Source organism: Ictidomys tridecemlineatus, chromosome 3, assembly GCF_052094955.1.
Source record: "Ictidomys tridecemlineatus isolate mIctTri1 chromosome 3, mIctTri1.hap1, whole genome shotgun sequence".
In the NCBI taxonomy this organism is placed as follows: Eukaryota; Metazoa; Chordata; class Mammalia; order Rodentia; family Sciuridae; genus Ictidomys; species Ictidomys tridecemlineatus.
This window is the reverse complement of record NC_135479.1, coordinates 53888906-53912707: the sequence shown is the minus strand read 5'-3', so window position 1 is coordinate 53912707 and position 23802 is coordinate 53888906. Positions and strand designations below refer to the sequence as shown.

Genomic DNA, 23802 nt, shown 5'->3' with positions numbered 1-23802 from the left:
GCACCCAGCTGTCTGGTCTTTCTTGAGAGGGAAAAGGAAATGATTTCTGTCAGCTTGACCGTCGCTGTTCCGCTCTCCCAGAATGTGCCGTCCAAAGGGGATGATGGATCTCGAAGATGCCAGGACCAGAGGCCAAGGTTACCATGGAGACGCTCAGAGAGAGCACTAGGGGAGGACCCGGGATGACAGGCCCCGTGAACTGGGGTGGGGATGGGCTGGAGGTGGGGGAAGCTTGTTCCTCTCGGGGCGGGAATGGACATCTTTAGTCCCAGGACTGTGAGCAGGCTGGGGTGGGGGGAGCTGGAAGGGGGAGGAGAGGGAGGGAGGGAGAACTGGGAGTGGAGCTGGAAAGGTACAAGGGCCAGACTTGGGAAGGTCCCCTCCAGCCTTTGGCAGGCACCGCGCATCCCAGCGGATGGAGTGGTAGCATTGTGGAATTCAAAGTCCGAGGGACTGACATTGGCAACAGCAGCCCTTAGCAGGGTAGACGTGAAGGCAAGAAGGGCAAGACTGGGGACAGCAAAGATGGCAATGATACTTTTGGAATCAACCAGTGGCTGGGACCCAAGGGAGGCCTTCAGATGCAGAGGACAGGATTCTCAGGAACACATATAGGAGAGAGCATCCTCCTGACGGGCTGCGGTGCAGGAGGAGGAGAGAGCAGGGATGGCAACCAGGTTGTGACTTGGGACTGCGTAAATGTGATGCCACCTGCTGAGATGGGTCACGGGGAGAGTTGCGTATTTCACAGGATAATGAGAAATGCGACTCTTTTTGGTGCATGGGGAAGGCTGAGCCCTGGACATCCTTGAGGCCTCCATTTCAGAGGCCAGGAAAGGGAGGCCCGGTGAGAGGAAGCAGCTTGCCCAAGTTCAGCCAGCTGAGAAGTAGAGGCCAGGCCAGGGCTACCCACCAGCCCACATTTCTCTGTCGAGCTCCAGGTCCTGGGACACAGAGGAACTCCGTGAGTGGACTCTCCAAGATCACGGGATTCATTGTTTTGGAGGCCCATTTCTTCTCCAGCCTTAAGTTCTAAGATGAGGCTGCTGAAATAATGGGCTCCATGCTCTCTTGATCAACCGATCTGGCACATCCTGAGGCTGGGTGGTGTCGGCTGGTGCTGGAGGTGATCCCCCCACCTCTCAAGATTTAGCCACAGCAATGGCCTCGTCACCGCCCTTAGAGAGAGATCCACCTGGTGGAGAGGACGGAGCCTTTCCTACGAGACAGGCCTCATGTGAGGATCTCTGAAGGCACGATTTCCTGTGATCCAAGTATCACCCTCTTTATGGTATAGATGAGGACATTGAGACAGAAAGCCAGAACATGAGTCCCTTTGATGACACCATGGTGCCCCCCGGAATTGCACAACATCAGAGAAGGCAGGGGAAGAAGTGCCACACAGCACCTGATCCAGAGGTGCCCAGAGGGGGGAGGGTTGTCATGAGAATCACCTGTGCCAGACACTCCTCCAGGGTAGACAGAGGGGGCCTGCCCGGGGATGGGGAGACCTGGAGTCCAGCCCAGGTGATCTAGGCGTACAGCCAGAGACCCTGGTGCCTTCCTCTTGCGCTCTTCCCGTCCCCTCCATGAATGAATCTGGTTGGTGGCACATGAGGCCGGGTACCTTTCACTTCTCTCTGAGGTCAAGGTATCATGGTCCCTTGAGTCTAAAAGGACAGGCACTTCATAATAAGGTCCTTGTTGTCCTGTAGTTCAGCAAGAGAAATAAGGTGCCGCTTGAGCCCCTACTGGCCAGGGGAGATCCAAAGAGTGATCACTTAATTTAGCACATCTTTTGTTAGGTTAGAGTAAAAGGACTATTTGGACTGAAGCTGTATGAGGATATTCTATGGAAATAAGTATGGAGAACAGGGATCAGTGTAAAGTCCAACTTGGATGAAAGGAAGAGAAGGAAGAGGAATTAGTGATGAAGTAAGTCATCAAGACTCTTCCAAGGGGCTGGGGATGTGGCTCAAGCAGTAGCACACTCGCCTGGCATGCGTGCTGCCTGGGTTCGATCCTCAGCAACACATACAAGCAAAGATGTTGTGTCTGCTAAAAACTAAAAAATAAAATCAAAAAAATTTCTCTCTCTCTCTCTCTCTCTCTCTCTCTCTCTCTCTCTCTCTCTCTCTTTCTCTCTCTCTCAAAAAAAAAAGACTTTTCCAAATGCAAAAGACAGAAGAGACAAGTTCAAATTATTATGGCACAAATAGAACTGTATTAGCTCTTGGAGTGGAAATTCTAGTAGTAGTTCTAACTTCAGGTCTTGTTTGATCCAGGAGCTCCTACAATGTCTCAGGTTTCATCTTTCCATCTCTTGGCTTATGTTTTGACGTCACCATCACTCTCAGGCCGATTGTCTCCATGCTGGCAAAATGTTCACCAGCAGATCCTGGCCTACTCCCTCTTGGTTCCAATTTCAGCAGGCAAGAGAACATCTCTTTTTGTTGAGAGCCCCAATCAAAGTCCCAGGATTGCATCACACTGCCTCTGACTGTTTCTCTGCTTCTCTCAGATCCAATACCTGGTGCCTAGAAGGTGGCATTTCCCGCTTGGCCAAGCACGCTTTTGTGTGTACCCCTGGAGCTAAAGATGAAGTCAGAGAACTCCAAACCTATTGGCTGAGAGTGGGAGATGTGTGGTTTCCAAGAGGAAAATTGGGATGCTATAAATAAAATTATAGAAGGTTGTAAAAATAGATGTACACTCTACAGATGTTGGGGAGATCCTGCTTCCTCATGTACATGTGAATTGAAGGGCGGACATGGATTATTATCTTACTAAGAACAATAATAACTACCCAGGCCCAGACTCCAGACTGCACCTGCTCACAGGATCCCAGCCCCTTGTGCAGTGCTCCATTTTTATTTGCTTGTTTGTTTCTGGTACCTAGGATTGAACCCAGGGGTACTTCATCACAGAGCCCCATCTCCAGCCCTTTTTATTTTTTACTTCGAGACAGGGTCTTGCTAAGTTGTCTAGGGCCTCCCTTAGTTGCTGAGGCAGGTTTTGAACTTGCAATTCTCCTGCCTCAACCTTCTGAGCCTCTGGGATTATAGGCATGCTCCACCATTCACAAAATTCCTTGGATATTTCTTAACTTCCCCAGAAGATCTTTACCACAGATTCACCAACAAGTCCCTCGGTGCCAAGTGCCATTGCTACCCCAGGCACCAGATTTCCCACCACCTGGTGTGCTCAATAGGTGTTCATCTGCCAGGGAGTCTTCTGGGTTACAGTCTGATGAAAAGGGCCCTGTAGAGAATGACATGTGTCATGGAGTGGCTTTGGTCACTAACACCTAGAAGCAATTCTAGATTTGTCTGCAACTTCTTTTCTCTCACCAGGCTCCAACACTGTTTTTGGAGACAGGAGGTGACAGACACCATGCTGCTGCCCACTCCATCCCTGTTTCTGTCCCTTGGTGGTTATGCAAATCTATCCAGATAAGCCTGCGTCTCAGGCTCTTAGGTTGTAGCTGGGAGGATAGATCTTAAAAAATAAAAATAAAAAACAAAAACCACAAAATTGGGCCAACCACATCAAGGGTGGCTATCTCTTAGAGTTGTGAGAATCAGCTGAATGTGTGCTTCCAGAAGAATTTCTGAGTTCTAGATGCAGCACAAGTGGGAGACTTGATATGAGTTAGTTTGGACTTCAGCAAGGGATTGTCAGATTCCGGGGAAGGCTCTTCCTTTCCGCCTCAGCCAGTGTTAACCTTGGTCATGTATAAAAACCACTCAAGTGGCTTTGACACCCAAGGCACAGGCAATGAAAGAAGAAAATCATAGATAAACCTCACCAAAATTTAAAGCTTTTGCACATAAAAAAAAAGGATACTCTCAAGAAAGCACAAAGACATCTCACAGGATGAGAAAAATATTTCCAAATAATATATCTGATAAGGGATAATATGCAAAATATTTAAAGAACTTCTACAACTCCACAACAAAAGCAAACAATCTAATTTTTTTATATGTGCAAAAGTTAGAGTAAATATTTTTCTAAAGAAGACACAAAATTAACCAATAAGCAATCACGTGAAAGATGCTCAACATCATTAATCATCAGTAAAGGCAAGTCAAAACCATAATGGGATAACATTTCGCAGCCGTTACAGTGGCTACAAGTTTTCAAAAATGGAAAATAAATGTCAGTGGGGATGTGGCTTGCTGGTGGGAATGTTAAATGGTGCAAGTGATGTGGAAAATCGTTTGGCGGCTTCCCACTCTGTTAACCAGCAGCATCAGCAGCAGATCTAGGAATTCCACCTCTAGGTATACCCCCAAATTTGAAAGCAGGAACTCAGATATACATCTCTATCAAGAGCAGCATTATTCACAATAGCTGGAAGGTGGAATCAACCCAAGTGTGTATCGACAGGGGAAGGGATACCCAGCATGTGGTACAGCCACACACTGAAACAGTATTCAGCAATGAAAAGAAACCGAGGACTGACACATGCTACAGTGTGAATGAATCTTGGAAGCCAAACACAAACCGTTTCATGGTTCCAATTATATGATTTATCTAGACTAGGCAAATCCAGACACAGGAAGAAGAAAGTTCTCCAGAGGGAGGGGGAATGGGAAGATGTTTTTTCATGGGGACAGAGTTTCAGATTGTTAAAGATGAAAAGATTCTGGAGATGGATACTGGGGATGGTTGCCTAACAATGTGAATGTACTGAATACCCTGAGCCCCATGCTTAAAAATAGTTAAAATGACAAATTTTATATTTTATATCATGTATATTTTACCATAATAAAAAATCACTTAGAAATTATTATATATATAATATATATAATAATTCTAGATTTGAATTGCAAAGGAGGTCCCAGGGGCTGTACTTCCATGTGTGTGTGTCACACACACACACACACACACACACGCATGCACGCGCGCGCATATATATATATATATATATATATATATATATATATATATATATATATATATCTCGCCAAGGTCAATTTGAACCAATTCAGTCCAAATCTCCAGAGCCAGACCTGGCCATTGGTCTCTTAAAAAGTTTCCCAAAGAGGATTGTCCTGCCAGGACTGGGAGCACTAGACTGGACCTTCCAGTCAACAAGCATACTGAATGACTTTGGGGTGATCTAGAAAGGGGACTTTCCCTTTTGACCTCTAAGCTCCATTTCTGACCCCTCCCCCTCTGCCAACCCTTTTGAGTGCTTCAAATAATGTGCTCTCTGATGGCCCACTAAATGCCACAGCCTTTCCCCCGCCACTTCCGTTCAGAAACAGGGCACCAGGTTCTCCGGGCATTGGGAGAGACTTTCAGCTCCAGTGGGAAACGAATGCAGAAGAGTGGACAAAAATGCAAATCATTTAAATAAACTTGCTTTAATCATTAGCAGAGCAAGAGCAAGCAGTGCGGGTAGACCACAGCATGGTGCAGGGAGGAGCGGAGGACATATTTACAAAGGCTTTGGAAGAAAAATGTTTCTCCTATTGGTGGCAGGATCCTAGATAATTTACTCCTGGAAGCATCCAATGCTCCCTGAGGACGTGCCATCCTGTCTCTCTTGACCGATGTGTGAAGAGCACCTGCTCTGAATGTGCTCCAGGCCAGGGACTTGATGGGAATTAGATGGCCCCGAGTTTACCAAAAGCTGATTGGCTAAGGAGCCCAGGCAGGAACATTTGCAGAGAAGGGGAAATTATATGTTTTAATAATTGAACTATGGATAATCTAGACACTAGAAAATAAACCTTTGCTTCATTATGCACTTTCCTAATATCTCCATTTCTGTTCCCATCCCGGAAGCCAGGAATGAGAGCAGTATAAAATTTAAGGGGGCAGCCAAAGTCTCCACAGTCGAGATAAGTCATACTTCAATGCAATCATTTAAAAATCAAAATTAGTGTTAGAAAGTCCCAGATCAACAAAATATCAACATTTCAGATAAAGTCAAGGTCAGAGCCTACATTCGCAGGAGTTGGATTCCCTTGCCATCTCGGCCCTTGTGCCAATAAAACTTTATTTTAAAAAACGTCCCATGGACTTTAGTTTTGTATATTTAATTTTCAAATGAAATACTTCATTGACTGTTTAGATTAAATCAGACTGCATTCAAGTACGATTTTTTTCGACTACTGAGTTTTTTAGATGTGAGTAGTTACAATTGCCCTCACCCCGGCCCTGCTGCAAAGGACCCTTGAAAACAGAGTTGCCAGAAAAAAAGACAGGATGGACAGTCAGATTCGAATGTCAGATAAAGGAGGTCCCAGGGGCTATACTTCCACGTGAAGATTATTTGATTGTCTGAAATTCAAATGTAGTAGTGTATCGTGTATTTTTATTTGTTAAACCTGGCAGCCCTACCTGAGAAGTCTCACCAGGCACCCCCCAACATGGTGTTCGGTTCCATAGCAACGTGCCCCACCCCCCCACACGTACTTTATACACACTATGTGAGCGACACTCCTGGACATCAGCACAATGTGTCCAGAGACTTTTCCTCCCTTGGTCTTCATTCACCATCTGGTGTTGTAGTTTCAGACACTGAGCCTGACCTCAACTTCCTGTCTCTCCTGGCCCCCATAGATTAGGTTCCCATCAGCAGGACAGGTTCCACAGTGACAGCCAATGCAGAGCCCTGGGCCTCTCAGCTCTCTGTGTCACTCACCACATATCCAAGATTCAACTAGTCCTTTTGCTTTACCTAGGTCCCCTCTGACTTTCGGCATCCATCTGGGGAGGAGAATCCTTATCAGTAGGGACTGGGGTCAGGAAGAATAGCAATAAGACCCCCAGAGCAGGAGGCCTGGCCACTAAAGCATCCATTGGCAAAGCAAATATGGAAAGGCATTTCCAGCCCCAATGTACAGCACGTCAGAAAACCAGGTGGAGCCAGAAAGGACGGAAGAAAACCAGGGGAGATATTCAGAAGGTCCCTGGGAACTGGGATCAATTGTCTGAGGAGAGCTGGGATTGTAACAGCTCCAGGGGAACTTGTGCTGACCACAGAGGGAGAAGTGAGAGAGAAATTGGGAGACAAGACTCTACCGACGAGAAAGAGGAAAGAATCACGGAGGAAGTGAAGTCTGGGGGCCAACATGGGCTCATACCAAGGAGGGCAGGTGCATCCCAACTGAATTGTGGATGCAGAATGCCTCACTTCACCCTGCTGGGGGCCATGCCTGGGGTCTTCTGGCGTTCTCTCCCCCTGCCCAGTATTTCCCAAGAGTGATCTTGCATCTGAATTACCTGGGATGCTTTGCTAGTTCCATGCCTGACTATCCTCACTCTTTTAGAATCTCAGTGATGAGCCTAGGATTCAGCATTTAAAAAGCTTCCTGGCGGCGGGGGGGGGGGGGTTCCTCTGCACCCTAAACCCAATCTCAGATGAAAACCAAGTCCTGTGAGGAGAAAAGGAAGAGATACTGACTAGACTCTTTTTTTTAAACAAGAGAATTCTCTTCTCTTCACCCTGGGGTTCTTCTGATCACTTGAATTCTGAGCCAAGCCCCAGGGACTGGTGGTCATTCTGGGAAATACACCGTTAAGGATAACTAGGGTGACAAGGACAGGCAGAAGCTGTGAGCATTACACAGCTTCCTGTATGCAAAGTTTGAAGAACCTGAAGACTGACTTCATGTCTGAGTGGGCATAATGCACAGGGAAAGAATGATCTGCTCCAAGCAACGTCCATCCTGCATCATCCCCAGCTTTCTTGGGAGTCCCCCAGATTGCAGATCTGGAGTCCACCGGGCTAGATCTCACTCTCTTCCAGAATCTCCTCCATGGTGTTGGCCAGGGTGAAGTCCCCCTCGCTGCTCTCCGACAGGCTGCTGCCTCGGGGCCAGGCTGTGTGGCCCCGGTGAGGATGGGCACCCAGCTCTCCCCGGCCCCGTGTGGCCAGGTGTGAGCCGCCAGGAGAGGTCTTCAGCTTCTGAAGCGTCTCGGCACCATCTCCATCTGAGAGATTCTTGGGACATTTCCCCAGGAACCGGAAGTTCTTCCCCAGGACCCAGGCTCCACAGCTTGAGTGGTTGTCGAGCAAGAAGCGGGCCCAGAACTTCCGCAGTTCAGCCTTCACCTGTCAGGTGAGACAAAGGTCAGGTTGTAGTCTTGGGATCATTTACTCATGTGTCCGTTCAGGAAAAAAAAAAAATTATTGAGTAGCTGCTCTATGCTACCCTTGGGAAATTTACCTTCTACGTGGTGAAGAAACAAGACACATAAGCATAGCAGATGACAAATTCTATGAGACTATTAAATAGGACAACGCGGTAAGGAGTGTTAAATGAAGACAACAGGAGACTACGGTTTTGCACCAAGCTCCTGCCCTGGACCCCAACAGACTAGACTAAAAATCAAGATGGAGTCACCCCTGCTGAAGTTCCACCTCACCAAACCAAGACTTAGGGGCCCTTCAGGGGAGAGAGATGACAGTCCAGCTTTCCAAACAGACCAGGTTCAATGGGTCTGTTTGGCAAAGTTCTCTCTGCCTTAACCCTTGCACAAAAAGTCACCCTGAGGAAATCTGATGTTGACCAGCTGTTGTTCTGCGGGCCTGTCTACTCCTTATAAGGAAAGTGACTTATGACGACTGCTTTCTTCTGCCCTCCCCCATAAAACGAATACCCTCTGCTCAGACCACTGACGCACTTATTCTATCTTATTGAATGAAATATTGCCCCCTTTTAGAATTGCAAATTAAGCCAAGTGAGATCTTTAAACTAAATTGTTGCAATTTTTTTTTGTCTTTTGACAGGAGGTTAAGAGCTTGAGATGTGGTGTTCAGAGGGGACTCTGTGTGGTGGCATTTGAGCCGAAACCTGCCTGATGAACAAGGAGCCCTTGCATGAAGCTATGGAAGCAGCAGCCCTGAGCGACACAGCGGAGGGCCTCTGCTCTGGAGAGCTTACACTCTAGTTGGAGGAGACGAAAATGCACATTTAAACCTGCAGTGGAGGGAGGGGAGAATTACCAGGCAGCTTGAAATTTTACCAACTCCAAAAACAAATGAAAACCCCTGTTCTGCCTCTTCGCCCTTCAAACCTTTCTCCAGATGCTACAGATTGATCTTGAATGTTCCCCAAAGGCTCATGGGTGGAAGGTTTGGTCACCAGCTTGCGGTGCTGTTGTGACATGGTGACAACGTCAAAAGGTAGGGCCCAGTGGGAGGAAGTTGGTTCACTGGGGGAAGACCCCTGGAGGGGACCCCAACCTTCCTTTCCCTTGCTCTCTCTCTGCCTCCTGAGCACCATGAAATCAGCAGCTCCTTCCACCATGTACTCCCAGCATGATGTGCTGCCTTGTCACAGGCCCAAAGATAAAGGGGCTCGGCAACTATGGACTGAAACCTCTGCAACCATGAGCCAAAGTAAACCTTTCCTTATTGTTGATTGTCTCAGGTATTAGTTATAGTAAGAGCAAGCTGCCCGGCACCAGGGAAACAGAAAAACTGGTTGGGGTCATGCAATCATATGAATAAAAATTATAATTCTCAGGTCTTGAGCCTTTACTATCTGCTCAGCATGCCTGGGACATCACTATAAGGTAAGGACAGTTGTTATTTCCGTTTTACAGATGAGGAAACTGAGGCTAAGATGCAGTGACCTAACTCATAGAGCTCTTAAGTGGGTAAACCAAGGCTTGGATCCAGATTTTTGGATTCATGCTTATTTTCTTCATCATACTTTCACCCTAGCACAACTCCAGTAGGGCCAAGACTGGGTTCTGAGCTTTCACACACCCATCATGACACCTTTTCCCATTTGTCTAAAGTGTCTTCTGTTCTCTCTCCTGGATGCTCACAGTACATGCTAGTCGCCATTACCCCATCACGTACATAGAAACCTCAGAGGACAGTAGGATTCCAGCCCCAGTCTCACCAGATGTTGGGATGGCAACATGGAAAACATACCTCTCCATTGACAAAGCCGTACTGCAAGGCCACGAGGAACCCCTGGAACAAAAGGAAGATGTGTTGTGAACTTTGGGTAGATATGTCTGAAAGTTACCAGCAAAGTCCAAGATAACCCCCGGAGAGGCATGCAACTACACTAAATAGAGTTAGTCATACTGGTGATGCTAACTTGGATTCTAAGGCATCTCCTCTAACTTTGGCATCTAACCACCCATACCAGCCTAGCTTTGGTGGTCATGGGTATTCATAGGTCAAAGACGATTAAATCCCCATAAAGCATTAAATTATATGAATTCTAGGCAGGCCACCATCCCATTTCTACCAGACCATGGTGGTCACTGGCTAATTTATTTTGCCTGATTTACATTCTTTCCTTTTGGAATCTGACACTCTCTTATTCCGCGGGCCTTTGGCATGACTGTCAATCACATGGTTTCCACATTGTGGAATGGCTGTCACCTCAATAAGTGGCCCAAATTGGCCTGTGACCCAAGCAAGGTCAACCAGAGTTCTTTTGACTGGGAAAGGGGAGGGAGAGTCTAGAACTCTCTTCTCTTCATTTTCCATCTTGATAGACAATGTAAACCCAGAGATACTGCTAGAATCTTCCCAGCTCTGTGGAGAGAGCCCATCTAAGCATGAAACCAAGACAGATAGATAAAAGCAGAGACCGGAGAGATGGTGAGAGTCTTATTTCTGATATTGCTTGGGAAACTGGACCCAGATGTCTGGTCCTACATTTTTCATTTATCTAACATAACAAATATGCTTTTCTCTCATAAGAATATTTCTTTTGAAAAGATAGATTATTTCCTGTCTGTGGTTTCCCATCACACTTAGAATAAAATAAACTCCTTAGCCACAGAAGGTCCTAGGTGATCTAGGCTCTGTGTCGCTGATTTATCTTATGTCATGCTTCTCTTCAGTCACTATATTCCAGCCACATGGGCTTTCTAGATTCTTGGAGCTTTTCAAGTTCATATATTAACTATCTATTGCTGTATAACACAGTGGATCAAAACAACAAAGATGTATTATTTCATATATACTCTACAGCCAAGAATCTGGCAGTGGGTTAGCTGAGTGTCCTGGCTCAGGGTCACTCTTAAGTTTCAGTCAAGATGCTGGTTGGAACTACAGTCATCTGAAGACTTGGATGGCTGCCAGAGTGGCTCACATACTGATAAGTTGCTTACTGCCTTTTTTGATTGTAAAATTGTAAATGCACTTGGGATCATTATTTTTAAAATTGATGCACATATGTATCAATTATAAATATTCTCAGTTGCAAGGTTAAACATAATCATGATCACAGAAACAAAGAGGTAGAATTTTTTCTCACACATAATAATAAAACATAATAATAATTTATCACACACATAATAATAATTATTAATTCATTAATAATGATTAATTCATTTATTAATATTCCAACAAACTATGTTCCACATTCAGATTCCTATTCCTCACTCAGCTGGATGATGGTGGGTAAGCTGGATGTGCTTGTCAGTAGGAGGCTTCAGTCTCTCTCCACAAAGCTGCTTGAGTATCCTCCTGACATGGCAGCTGCTTTCTCCCAGAAAACAAAACATGGAAGCTGCTTTCTCCCAAGAGAACAAAGCAGAAACTGCAACCCATTTTATGACCTAATCTTAGAAGTCACACACCATCATGTCCACAATATCCTAATGTTACATAGGTCAACTCTTTGCAATATGGAAGGAGACTTAAAAAAGTGCATGGAGAGCCATTGAAGGATATTTGGGGGCTGGCTACCACAGTTCACTTCTTCTCAAAGCCCTTCACACTTCCTGTTTTCTGGATGATTCTCCCTCAAACTTCTGCCTAACTAGCTGCTTAAAGTCAGATCTTAGCTGAAATATCACCAAAAAGAGGCCTTTCCAGATCACCCAAGTCACTATCACAGTGGTCTATTTTATTCATTCTTAATACCAAGATTATATTGTAATTTGTCTGATCGGTTCGTATCCATCCCTCTCTGCCGCACCTGCAGTCAGATTAACATCCTTATCTTGGATTTTCACTACCACACCCCAAGCACCTGAAACAATGCCTGGCGTTTAATAGGAACACACACACACACACACACACACACACACACACACACACACACACACATACACACACACACACACAAAAAAAAATATTTGTTGATGAAAGAGTGAGTGAATGAATGAATGACTGTGTTGAGATCCATGACTCAATTAAGAGTTTTGCCTTGTACAATATCAAACAAATTCTGAAACGTGGAAAGATGGTTTTTCTTCTTTATTCTCCTCTTAGTTATTTAGAATTGTAGTCCCAAAGATTATAATGAAAAGACTATACATAGATTATCAAGTAATGGTATTTTCATTTACAAAACATTTGTCTTGGGGAAGTTTCAATAAAGGGATAATCTCTTGAATTTGGAAAATATTTCTGGGTTCACCCTATAACTGCCAAAAGTCTGGAATCAAAGATACTTTAGTTAATGTTTATTTCTGTTGATTCTGCAGACTTTGACACTTCCTGATTTTTTGAACAGCCATCTGTGAGAACCTACATACCCTGACTTTTCTTAATTGACATGAAGGCCTGTGGAATTTGGGCTAAGTGCCTGATATATTTAAGCTGGATTTATGTTTGGCACCCAAGTACTTGAATCTTTGTGGGAAGAATCTCACAAAATGCCAGAACCCAGCAGGAAAGGACATATCTCCAACTAAAAGGTGAATGTCTTGAAGACAGGATGACTTCTTTTATATCTCTTGATCATAATTAAGTTATTATCAAGGTTTTTCTGTTCTTCCTTGTGTAAGCCTTTTTCAGTACATTCCTTTTGCAATCTGGTCAGGGATCTCCATGTTGATCGTCACAATATCAGTAAAATGCTCAGATTCTGCCTACCCATGTGGAATTTTCCTTCTCTTATGTCCCTAGATATTTCATGACTATAGCTCCTACATGGAAACATGGTGGTACTAATTAATCACTTCCACACATACAATCACATCAGAGGTTTACAGACACCCTGCATGGTTGGCAGGACAGGTGATACTCACCTCTGGGCACATGATATAAGAAGAACTGGATTTCAACATGCCAGAATTCTTTTGTTGGGGGGAGGGGTGGTTACTAAGGATTGAACTCAAGGCCACTCAACCACTGAGCCACATCCCCAGCCCTATTTTGTATTTTATTTAGAGGCAGGGTCTCACTGAGTTGCTTAGCAACTTGCCTTTGGCTGAGGCTGGCTTTGAATTCATCATCCTCCTGTCTCAGCCTCCCAAGCTGCTGGGATTACAGGTGTGTGCCGCGGTGCCTGGCGCCAGCATTCTTATAAACAAGTTGGCTACAACAGGATTCCCGTGACAAATGTGTCTTTTCATTTCCCCGAGTTCTTTCTTTACTATCTTAGGACTATCCTGGAGTATGATTCTCATTCTAGGTAAAGTGACTGTGAAGCCAGTAGGTCCCATGGATCACGTGGTTTTTACTTTGTGTATCACCAGGGCTTGGCCATCTCTTGTTAGGTCCAGTGATAGCACAAGACTGGTGAAACTATTATGGTTTGGATACAAGGTGTCCCCTCAAAAGCTCTGTGTTAATGAAGGAATGTTCTGAGGTGAAATTATTAGAATGTGAAAGTTGTAACCTAATCAGTTCGTCCTGGTTTAAATGGACGGACTGGAGGTAACTGTAGGCAGGTGGGGTGTGGCTGGAGATGAGTCACAGGTACATGATTTGGAAGACTGCCTCTTCCCAGCAAACCCTTCCCCTTTCTCCCTCTGCTCCCATAAATGGAGTAGGGCTCCTCTATCATGCCCATCCGCCATGTTGTTCTGCCTCATCTTGAGCTCAGAGCAATGGAGTCATTTGTCTATGGACAGAGAACCTCTGAAACTATGAACCCCAAGTAAACTTTTTCCTCCTGAGTTGTCAGGTATTTTGATCACAGTGCTGAAAAGCTGACTGAAATAATTCCTTCTTCCGCCATCTTGGATCTGAAAGTCCACCTCTCTAGTGAAATTTCCATGCCAGTCATTGCAGTTTTTAACTCCAGAACTCCAGCAGTAAACCTTTAGAAGAGTGAAAAACCCTCCAAAGCAGTAAGAAAAGGAAGCTCTTAGGGCTAATGCCTGTTCTTGCTGATTCCCAGGGTAGAGTCACTAAGATATAACCCACCAAATGGGCCCCCCACCTGGATGCCTACCTATGATTTCACTGTACCTGGTGGAATGGAGGGAGATAGGGCCAGAGTGTTCAGAAGGTGAGAGGCCTTCACCCACACAGAAGCCCTCAAGGTGTGTTTTCTGGCTCAGGGTGTTTATATAACAGAATCACTCTGATTCCTCAAATCCCACACAATCATTAAAACTATTAAATTATTCTTGCTTTAAACCATTGCAGTTTGGGGTGGTTCATTACACAGCAACAGATGACCAAACATCCCTTAAATCCAAGGAATGTGATAGGCTAGGTTTCTTTCTTAGAAATCTGTCCCACATAACTCCATAGGAATTTTCTGGTCCTCAACTAGCCTTAGATATATATGAGATCAGTTGATTAAGGGCTCACATTGATTGATCATGTCCTGGGGCTGGGGCCAGGGGAGGGCAGGGATGAGAGGCCACCAAATACTACTGATATATAACAGCTGCAGGATTTGCCTTTTTCCCCTCCTAATTTGGGATTAACTTTTAAAGAAGATTAAGGGCCAAGCAACACAGGAAACTCAAATTACTAAATCTTAGCTTTTGAAATCCCCCCAAAGATTGAAATAAATTAAACATGTTTTCATAATGAAAAAATAAAAATGTTGCTTAGTCTCAGTTCAAAGCTACGAACAAGAATTCAGCTCCAATGGGAGGGGAAAATAAAAACTTGTCCAACTGCCCAGACCACATCTCAGGCCCTGTCCCCTCAGTCTTTGGTGAGCCAAGCACATTTTCTCTGCTCTGTGCATAGAGTCTCAGCACCTGACCCTGTCTGGTGGCAAAGGCTTTAGGAATCTGGTCTAAGGAAATTGATGGGTCCTGGTGAGGATCCGCACAGGGCACCTGAGAGGCATTACAGTATGGTGCTCATAGGCAGCATCTTAATTAACCTCTGGTTAAAAATCTCATCTTTGCCATGTGTTCTCTGAGCCTCAGTTCTTTTTTCTTTATATGCATATAATAACTTCTTCAAAGATCTATTGTGAAGATCAAGATTGAAAGTTTCATATTAAACAGATATTTTGTAACATAAAATTTTAATCCCTTGGATGGTGTTTTTACTACATTTTGGACTTATTTTCCTAGTGTTTATTCCAAGGATTATAAAAATAAATTTCAACTTATTACAATCTATTTCACATTAACATTGACTTCATTCTAGTCAAATATAAAAATTTTCTTCAAAGTAGCTGCATTTATTCATTCCTCTCTAGTGTTATTATTCTCATTTATACTAGATCTTAATGTGTTCTCAACTAAATAACATGATTTACATTGTTATTTTGTATAATCTTATGTATTTAAAATCAGTTAAGAAAAATAACTATAAACTATGTAGTCTTTCATATTTTCCCCTGTATTTACCTTTTCCAGTATTTTATTTCTTCATATGGATTTGAGTTATTATATATTGTTATTTCCTTCCATTTTCAAAGGAAGAACTGCCTTTGAAAATTGTAGTAGTGTTCGCCAACGTTCTCTCAGTCTTTGTTTATCTGGAAATGTTTTTATTTCACCTCCATCTTGAAACACAGTCTTGCTGGTCACAGAATTCTTGATTGACAAGTTTTGTTTTCCTTTCAGCATTTTCAATGTGTCTTTCCACTGCCTTCCTGCCTTATTCTGTTGATGATTTTGTTGGTTCTATTATGTAATGGGCCATTATTCTCCATCACCTTCAAGATTTTCTCTTTGTGTTTGGGTTTCCGTGGTTTGACTGTAACGTTTCCAGGTGCAAATCTCTTTGTCTTATGTTAATTGGAGATCATTGAGCTTCCTGGATATACAGATTAATATTTTCCATCAAATTTGGGAATTTTTCATCCATTATGTCTCCAATATTTTTTTTACCCCTTTCTATTTTTCTTGTCCTTCTAGAACTCTGATATATATATGTGGTATGCTTGATCACATTCCATAAGTCTCCACAGGTGGTATTTTTTTAAAAAAAATATATATGTTTAGTTGTAGGTGGACACAATGCTTTTATTTTTGTTTGTTTATTTTTATATGGTGCTGAGGATCGAACCCAGTGCCTCACCCACACTAGGTGAGCGCTCTACCCCTGAGCCACAACTCCAGCCCCACAGGTGGTATTTTTCTTCATTATGTTTTCCATCTGTTTGTCAGATTGGATAATCTCAACTGACCTATCTTCAAGTTCTATAATTCCTTCTTCCGCCATCTTAAATCTGAGAGTCCACCTCTCTAGTGAAATTTCCATACCGGTCATTGCAGTTTTTAACTCCAGAACTTACATTTAGTTCTTATTTTATAATTTCTCTTTTTCAGTAGAAATTTCTTTTATGGATAAATTATTGTCATCATACTTTTCCTTTAACGCTTTAAACATGATTTTTTTTTTTACTATTTGTACATATTTGTAATGGCTTCTTTGACACTGTTGTCTGCTAGTTCCAAATCTGGATCCCTCAGAGAGTTTCCATTGACTGCTTTTGGTCCTGAATATGGACATCTTTTTTTTCCTTTGTACATCTCCTGTTTCTTGTACATCTACTTCTTTCTTTCTTTTTTCTTTTCTTTTCTTTTTTTTTGGCCAAAGCTGAAATTTTTTAAAAATATTTTTTAGTTGTTGATATACTTTTATTTTTTATTTATTTATATGTGGTGCTAAGGATCGAACCCAGTGCCTCACACATGCAAGCACTCTGCCACTGAGCCATAACTCCAGCCCTAGAAATTTTAGATACTACATTATAGCAATCCAAAATTCTGAGTCCACATGCTCCATCCTTGGTGTGTTAATCTGTCTCCCCTGTGGTATGTAACCACTGATATCTATGTTCATCTTTAAATTATGGGTGTGTGTGTGTGTGTGTGTGCATTTTATCTGCAGGACTGGTCTCCTGTGCTTGTTTAAAATAAACAGTTGTTTAGTCAATGATTGATCAAAATGATGCTCAACCATCTTGAACCAGTAAGGCTCCAATAGCCTTTGCCAATGGAACTATGTGTTGCTGGGGGAACACATTCAGATTTTATGAATGTATGAATTTATAGAATTTATGAAGTTTCCCTGGCCTTTACTTTCTATCAGGCCCTCTCATGTCTCCTCCGTGTGTGCAGGAGCTCGTATTCAGACAGGCATGTGGGGATATACTCTCCGATCTATCTTGAATATGTATGCATTCTTGTGCGTCTACACAACATTTAATTCCACCAGAGAGCTATATGGGAATTTAACAAGGCCCGCTATGGTGGTCTCATTTCTCAGACTTCCCTGTTAAATTTGTGGCTAGCCCACTGGTCCATTTCTTGCCCTAAATAGGATTGTAACAGCAGGCTGTGACATTGTCCTTACCTGATCCTTTGCCACTGAGATCACCACTGTATTTGGCAATGCCTAGGCCTGTGAGATTTTTCTGCTTTCTGATCCAAATCAAGTCAGCCCCCGTATGCAGTGAAGCTGCTAATTTTCATTAGAACTTCTTAACTGATGGTGCAGGGGGTGGAGAACAAAAGCAGTCACAGCCCAAAATGACCTAGATTCCCACTGTTCTTAGTTCAGTAATGTTTCCTGAATAAAACCTTGTCAATCTTTTCTATGCCTTTGGTTAATTTCTTGTATCCTAAAATGATTGCTATTGACGGTTATCAACTTTGATTCTTTTGGGGGAAAGAATTTGTTAAACTCCTTTTTCCTCCCTTCCAGCAAGTCCTGCTTCTACATTAGCATTTAGTTTACTAATTCTAAAGTTCATTACTGTTTGGGGGACTTTTGCTCTGTCCATGCTGCTAGTTAGCACTTACTATTGCATTAGTGGCCTTTACTATTGAGCCATGTCTCTCCACATTCATGTCCCTGTGCAGTCCCCTCCTCTTCTTCCTAGGCTGGATCTATGACTTGCTTTAAAGAGCAGAAGGCAGAAGAAACATCAAGGTGTCAGTTCCAGACATAGGCATTGAAAAACCTGGCAGCTTCAGTTTTTTGCTCTTGAAGACCCTGAACTACCACATAAGAAGTTCAGTTACTCTGGAAAGACCACAAGAAGAGAAGATGTTGAAAGTGAGATGCCCAAAGACCCTGTGGAGGTCAGCAAGCTGGTCGGAGGTAGGAAAGGAGGCCCCAGAAATTTGAAAAATGAGGCCAGTCCCAGTTTAAGCCCCTACCTATGTGTGAAGAAACCATCATAGAACCTCCAGCCCCCACAGGCTCACAGGAGCAAAGGTTAGCCACTGCTACCATGTCCCACCTGGATTCCTGACTCCCAGCATCATGAGAGGAAAATCCATGATGGTCATCTTAAGTTACTAAGTCATAGATAGTGTAAGCAATGGATAACCAAAATATTCAGATAACTTAATGACAACCTCTGGTTTCTCGTTTCATCCCATACACATCTGTCAGGCTCAAGAACCTCCTGGTGTGTGGACCTATGACTCCTTTACCCAAGTTGTATTGTGTCCCAGGTACCCGTCATCTGAAGCACGGACAAGGATCATTTTGCATGCTGTTCTGCAGAGAACCCAGCAAAAATAGGCCCTTAATAAAAGGCTTCATGTTGACACACTCAGTTAATATGATCATGAGTCACACTACCTATTACATCCAGGAACGAGCCCTGTTCCTTTCTGAGTCACTGAATCACGCTGTCAGAATCAAGACAACACCTCCCATCTGCACGCCCTTCTCATGCCAAGGGTCCTTACCAATAAAGCCTGCTCATGCTAGAAATCTGTTTTCATCCAGATTTCATCTTCATTCTGAGCCCATTTAGATCCCAGGCATTTTATTTTCTCCCAAGCCAAGGAATCCTGGTCAGACTCCTACTTACGTGGAAGGAGCTCAATGTCAGTTGAACGAAGAGTCGTATGAGTTTTGAAAATCCTTGGATTTGGTCATCAGTGATGAAAGAGAAGAGGATCTCGTGGACACCCAATAAAGGAATGAGGACCAGTGTTGATTTTGCCAGTCTGCAAATGACAACCAAATCACAGTCATGAGGGCCACCCTGGGACTCAACCGAGTTTCCTGCTCTTTGGTGTCTGTCTTTATCGTCTTGATGAATAGTTGATTTTCCAGTTGGTCTCTTTGACTACACATTTAATGCTTGAGGGTCCTTTTTACCATTGCATTCGCTACTCATGGTAGATGCTCAGGAAATATGAATGCAATGAATGCACCAATGGATAACTCCTCCCGTATAGGTTTGTCATATGCATACAGATATTAATGTTTTAACTGAGAGGTAGATAATCATGCACGTAGCTGCCATGCCCAGATTCCACACCTCCCAGGTTTGGCAATTTTCCTATTACATGGCTAACAGATGTCTCTCTCTCTCTCTTTTTCTACTCAGATCTTTCAATGTCAGGACTTTAAATATCAGCCTGAGAATGGAGAGAAAATGAGTTGCTCGGGATCACAAAACCTAAATGGCAAATCCCAGCCTGGAAGTGGGGTGGGGGTCTCTGACTTAACCTCAGGCCCTGCAAATCTGAGCTGCACTTTGCCATCAGCCCTCAGGCAACCCTCGACCCTGCAAGGACCACAGGAAATGAAAACCTGATCCTCCTCATAAAAAGTGCTGTGTGGAGGTTTGCTGCTGTATACAGTCTACACACAAAAAAAGACAAACATTCCTTTGTACCACCCACGTGTAAAGTGCACAGCTGGGGCCCAAACACGCCAAACTGGTGAGTCCCAAATGTGGCTGACTAGCAAAATTCCTTACAGAGCTTTTAAAATATTTCCAGTGGGCCCTCCAAATAGGTTGGGTTCTGTATTGGTAGATTCAACCAACTGTGGGTGCAAATTTTTCCTTTTTAATTTATCTATACCAAACACAAACATTTTCTTTCTTTCATTAGTCTCTAAACAATACAGTATTGTAACTATTGATATATCATTGGCATTGTTTTAGGTATCAAAAATAATCTAGAGACGGTTTCAAGTATTTGGGAAGATGGGCGAGTGGCAAATACATCTTTTTCACATAAGGAAACTTGAGCATCTGTGGATTTGAGTATCTGGGGATCCTGGAACCAAACTTCCATGAAGACCAAGGATGCTGTGGTACCCTTAAGCTTCCTGGGATTGTGTCAACTCCCTGAGGTTGGGTCCTGAGACAGTGAGTTTTAAAGAAATTCCTATAGGATTCTGATACATAGCTAAATTTGGGGATGACTGCTTTTTTTTACTATTGGCTGTTTCTAGTTTTGAAACTAACCGCCTTAGCAAAGGTGACTCATATTCAGGATACGAACAAAGCTATTGTCTAATTTGCATTGGGAAAAAAAAAAAAAGAGACTAATTGCAATGTGTTTTTAGCCCGAGTCACTTCTCCACACCCCCCGGAGGTAGAGATGTAGACATCTCTACATCAACAGTTTACAAGCAGTTCTTCAGGAAGGTTGAACTCCATCCAAGTTTACTAGAATCCTGTATCTGAGACCCATTCAGTGTCATCAATGAAACAAAAAACTTTCACTATATGCCCTTAAAGGAGGTAGTGCCAGAAGAGGGGAGTAGGAGCCACCATGTAGGAGTGACTCCACCTGTCCACGTGGGCTTTGTGTCCCTGACCCTTGACCTTCAGGGGAGGCCCCTAAGTCGGGGGAAGAGTTGCAGGTCCCGGTCATGCAGTTCTCCCGAGTGGAACTCAGATTACTCCCACCCCATTCCCAGTCAGCGGGGAGTCTCTCTGCCAGGCACAGTAACTTGTTCCCAAGGAGAGAATATTTTAAGAGCTTTCCTCCTTTTCCTACTCCTGCTTCTTCTCCTCACTCCTCTTCTCCTTTTCCTTCTTGTGCTGGGGATCGAACCCAGACCTTGTGCATTCTAAGCCTGCACTCTATCATTGATCAATATCCACAGAGCCTAAGGGTTTGGGTTTTGTTTTTGTTTTGTCTTATTTTCTTAATTTGCAGGAGTTTTTTAAAAAAACCCTCTGTGTCAAAGGTTGCAAAATGGTGATCATGGGTTGGAAATGATTTGCAGACAGTTTTGTTTAAATGATGTAGTGATTTTTTTTCTTTAAAGCTATTGGAGACATCTTTAAGGAGATTGCAAAGTAAAGATGTTCAGATTTTCATCTCTTGGAAACAGGACACTTAGGGGCCAAATTCCTGTTTGGCAAAATTGGTTCCGGCTGGGTTGTGGCCCTCCATTTAGAGGGAACCTGTGATCTTCAGCCCCCGATGAGCCTGGACTGCTCACTTATGACCTTATTTGGCCCTTGCCCATGTCTGAATCTGTGACCCTTGCTCTGGGCGATCTGGGTTTTAATGACACATACTCACGTGCTTCCTGTGGATCATGTCTTACCATGAACTTATTCTGGGGCCATGTTATGGCTTTAGGTGTTCTTTTTTTTTTTTTTAAATAAGCTTTATATTTTGAAATAATTTTAGATCTATAGAAAAGTCGCAAAGGTAGTACAGTCTCCATTTCTGTTAAACGATATATGGCCACCACACACCTGTCAAACTCAGGGAGCCAACACGGGAAGATCACTAGTAGCTAAATTGCAGACTTTATTTGGATTCCACTGTTTTTCCACCTAATGTCCTTCTCACCTTCCAGAATCCCACACTGCATTTAGCACGGAGTGACTGTTACTGAAGGGCCATCTTTTGGGGCCATTTTAGTCACTATCACCCCTCTGGTTGGAAGTAAGAAGGGATTCTCCACTACTCACATTCTTCTAACTTCTCCTTAGATGAAAGTCCTATTTGTGACCCAGCTCAGATGAAAACCCATAAATAGTCAAAGCAGCTTACCCCTATGGATTGTGTGTTCACTTATTTTTTCATCCATAACCATTTGTTTATTTAACCAGTACAGTTTATTGTAGTCGTTTAACTATTCAACAAATATTTACTGCATATCGACTCCGGGCACATGAGCGGGGACAGTGGGAATGGAAGAGTTGGAGATGAAGGTGGCAGTGTGCAGGGCCAGCTCTTGGACCTGAGTTCAAATACCCATGTCATCAATTACTCTCCATGTGCACTTGGGCCAATTACTTCACTCCTCTGTTAGTCTCCTCATCCGTAAAAAGAGGATTTTACTAATAACAGCATCCAACAGGATCATCATAAGGTTTAAGCCAATAACATGGGGTAAATCCCCAGAATAAATAATATCTAATCCTAATAAATGATCAAAAAATTTTTAAAGAAGGCATCACTGCCTTTAGGTTGCTATAGCTTCAGTGATTTTGATCACTTTTATTTCCATTTGTGATGTGTTTAGTCTGTAGTTGCTGATGGGGCTCAGAACTTGCTTCTTCAAAATATGGTATCTAGACTGCTTTAAGCTGAAAATTTTTGAGAAAATTACAGAAGCAGGAACATCACTCTTCAATCTCTCAATCTCTCCTCTACTTCTTCCCTAAAATCAGCTCAAAAACCTACAAAGGGGATCTGGGGTTGTGGCTCAGGGATAGAGACACTTGCCTACCATGTGTGAGGTACTGGGTTTGATCCTCAGCACCACATAAAAATAAATAAATAAAACAAAGGTATTATGTCCATCTACAACTGAAAAAAAATTTAAAAAAATACCCACAAAGGATTTCCTGAACTGCCCCTGATGAAGATCCAAAGGTCCCCCTTTGAGAAATGACCTCCTTGCACCCCCAGGGAAGGAACATCCTTATCTCTGAAGACTCGGAAGACTCTGAACCCACAGGTCTTGGTGAGTTCCCCCAGGTTAGTCCCATCTGGTCACACCCCTTCTGTCCACTGCTATTTCTCCATAACTCTCCATTCGCCATTAGACCTGACCTAAAAATGTCTAACTCCAATAATTTCCTGGGGTCTTCATTTCCTCATGAAAGTTCCTGTGTCACATAAAACTTCGACATAAGTTTGCTTGCCTTTGACCCTGTGAATCATCAGTTTGACTTTCAGACCCCCAACCAGGGACCCTAAGAAGATGGAGCAAAAAAACCTTTTCTCCCTCAAATTGCCTACCAGGAAGTCCTTTGGGGAAGCACTCTGGGTCTTAGCATGTTAAAAATGACCTTCTTTTATACATTCATTAGGCATTCGATCCTCCTGCATCCCATGGAAGGTTAGGATTGTTCCCCTGTGAAAAGAGAACTGTCTCCTCCTGGGAACCACAAAGAATAGAGAACTCGGGAAGCTAAGTGTCTGCTGGTCCCTGTCCACATTCCAAGAACATCCTTAGCCTTGCTGCTAGCCCTAAAGTTCCTCCTTTGTGCTTGGCTCTCTGCTCTCCTACTCCAAAAACACAAAGATGGGACATCTTCTGTTTCCTTTGCTTGATGGTGGAAGCCCAGGGACAAGGGCTAAGAATACAGAAGATTCTCCAGCTCCTAGCAACCCGCCTTTTTGGCAGGGCCTACATGTGTTTAATTCAAACTTTCCTAAAATATACTCCTGGAGGGGAGCCAGATCTTGAACATTACATTCCAAACGTTTTCAAAAATCTCAGAGTTGGAGGGAGCCTGTACCTACCAGAATTTGGATGAAATGCATTGGGCCCATGAGAGGCTTTCAGGGAATACAAACATGGAAGGGAGACGTGGAAGAGGAGCAAGCTTTCAACACGGGAGAGGGCAGGGGGAGACAGGCATGCTGACAACTTAGGAGGATGGCACTAGGCAGCCCCTTCCAGAGCTTGGAAATGAGGAAACTAGCACTACTTCCCGAGAGCAAAGTGACAAATGAGCTCACAGGTTTTTT

At 43.5% G+C, this 23802-nt stretch overlaps 1 protein-coding gene across 1 annotated transcript in view; it reads right to left on the bottom strand.

Annotated features, from left to right (window-relative positions):
• Window positions 1-5353: 5353 nt before the first annotated feature.
• Glp2r (glucagon like peptide 2 receptor) overlaps window positions 5354-23802 on the bottom strand; it is a 79756-nt gene continuing 61307 nt past the window's right edge. Inside the window, exons 11-13 of the mRNA XM_005332872.5 lie at window positions 18924-19062; window positions 9905-9946; window positions 5354-8071 (exon numbers count right to left, since the gene is read on the bottom strand). Coding sequence (XP_005332929.1) covers window positions 7745-8071; window positions 9905-9946; window positions 18924-19062 — 508 coding nt within the window. The 3' untranslated portion in view covers window positions 5354-7744. The remainder of the gene's footprint in view (window positions 8072-9904; window positions 9947-18923; window positions 19063-23802) is intronic.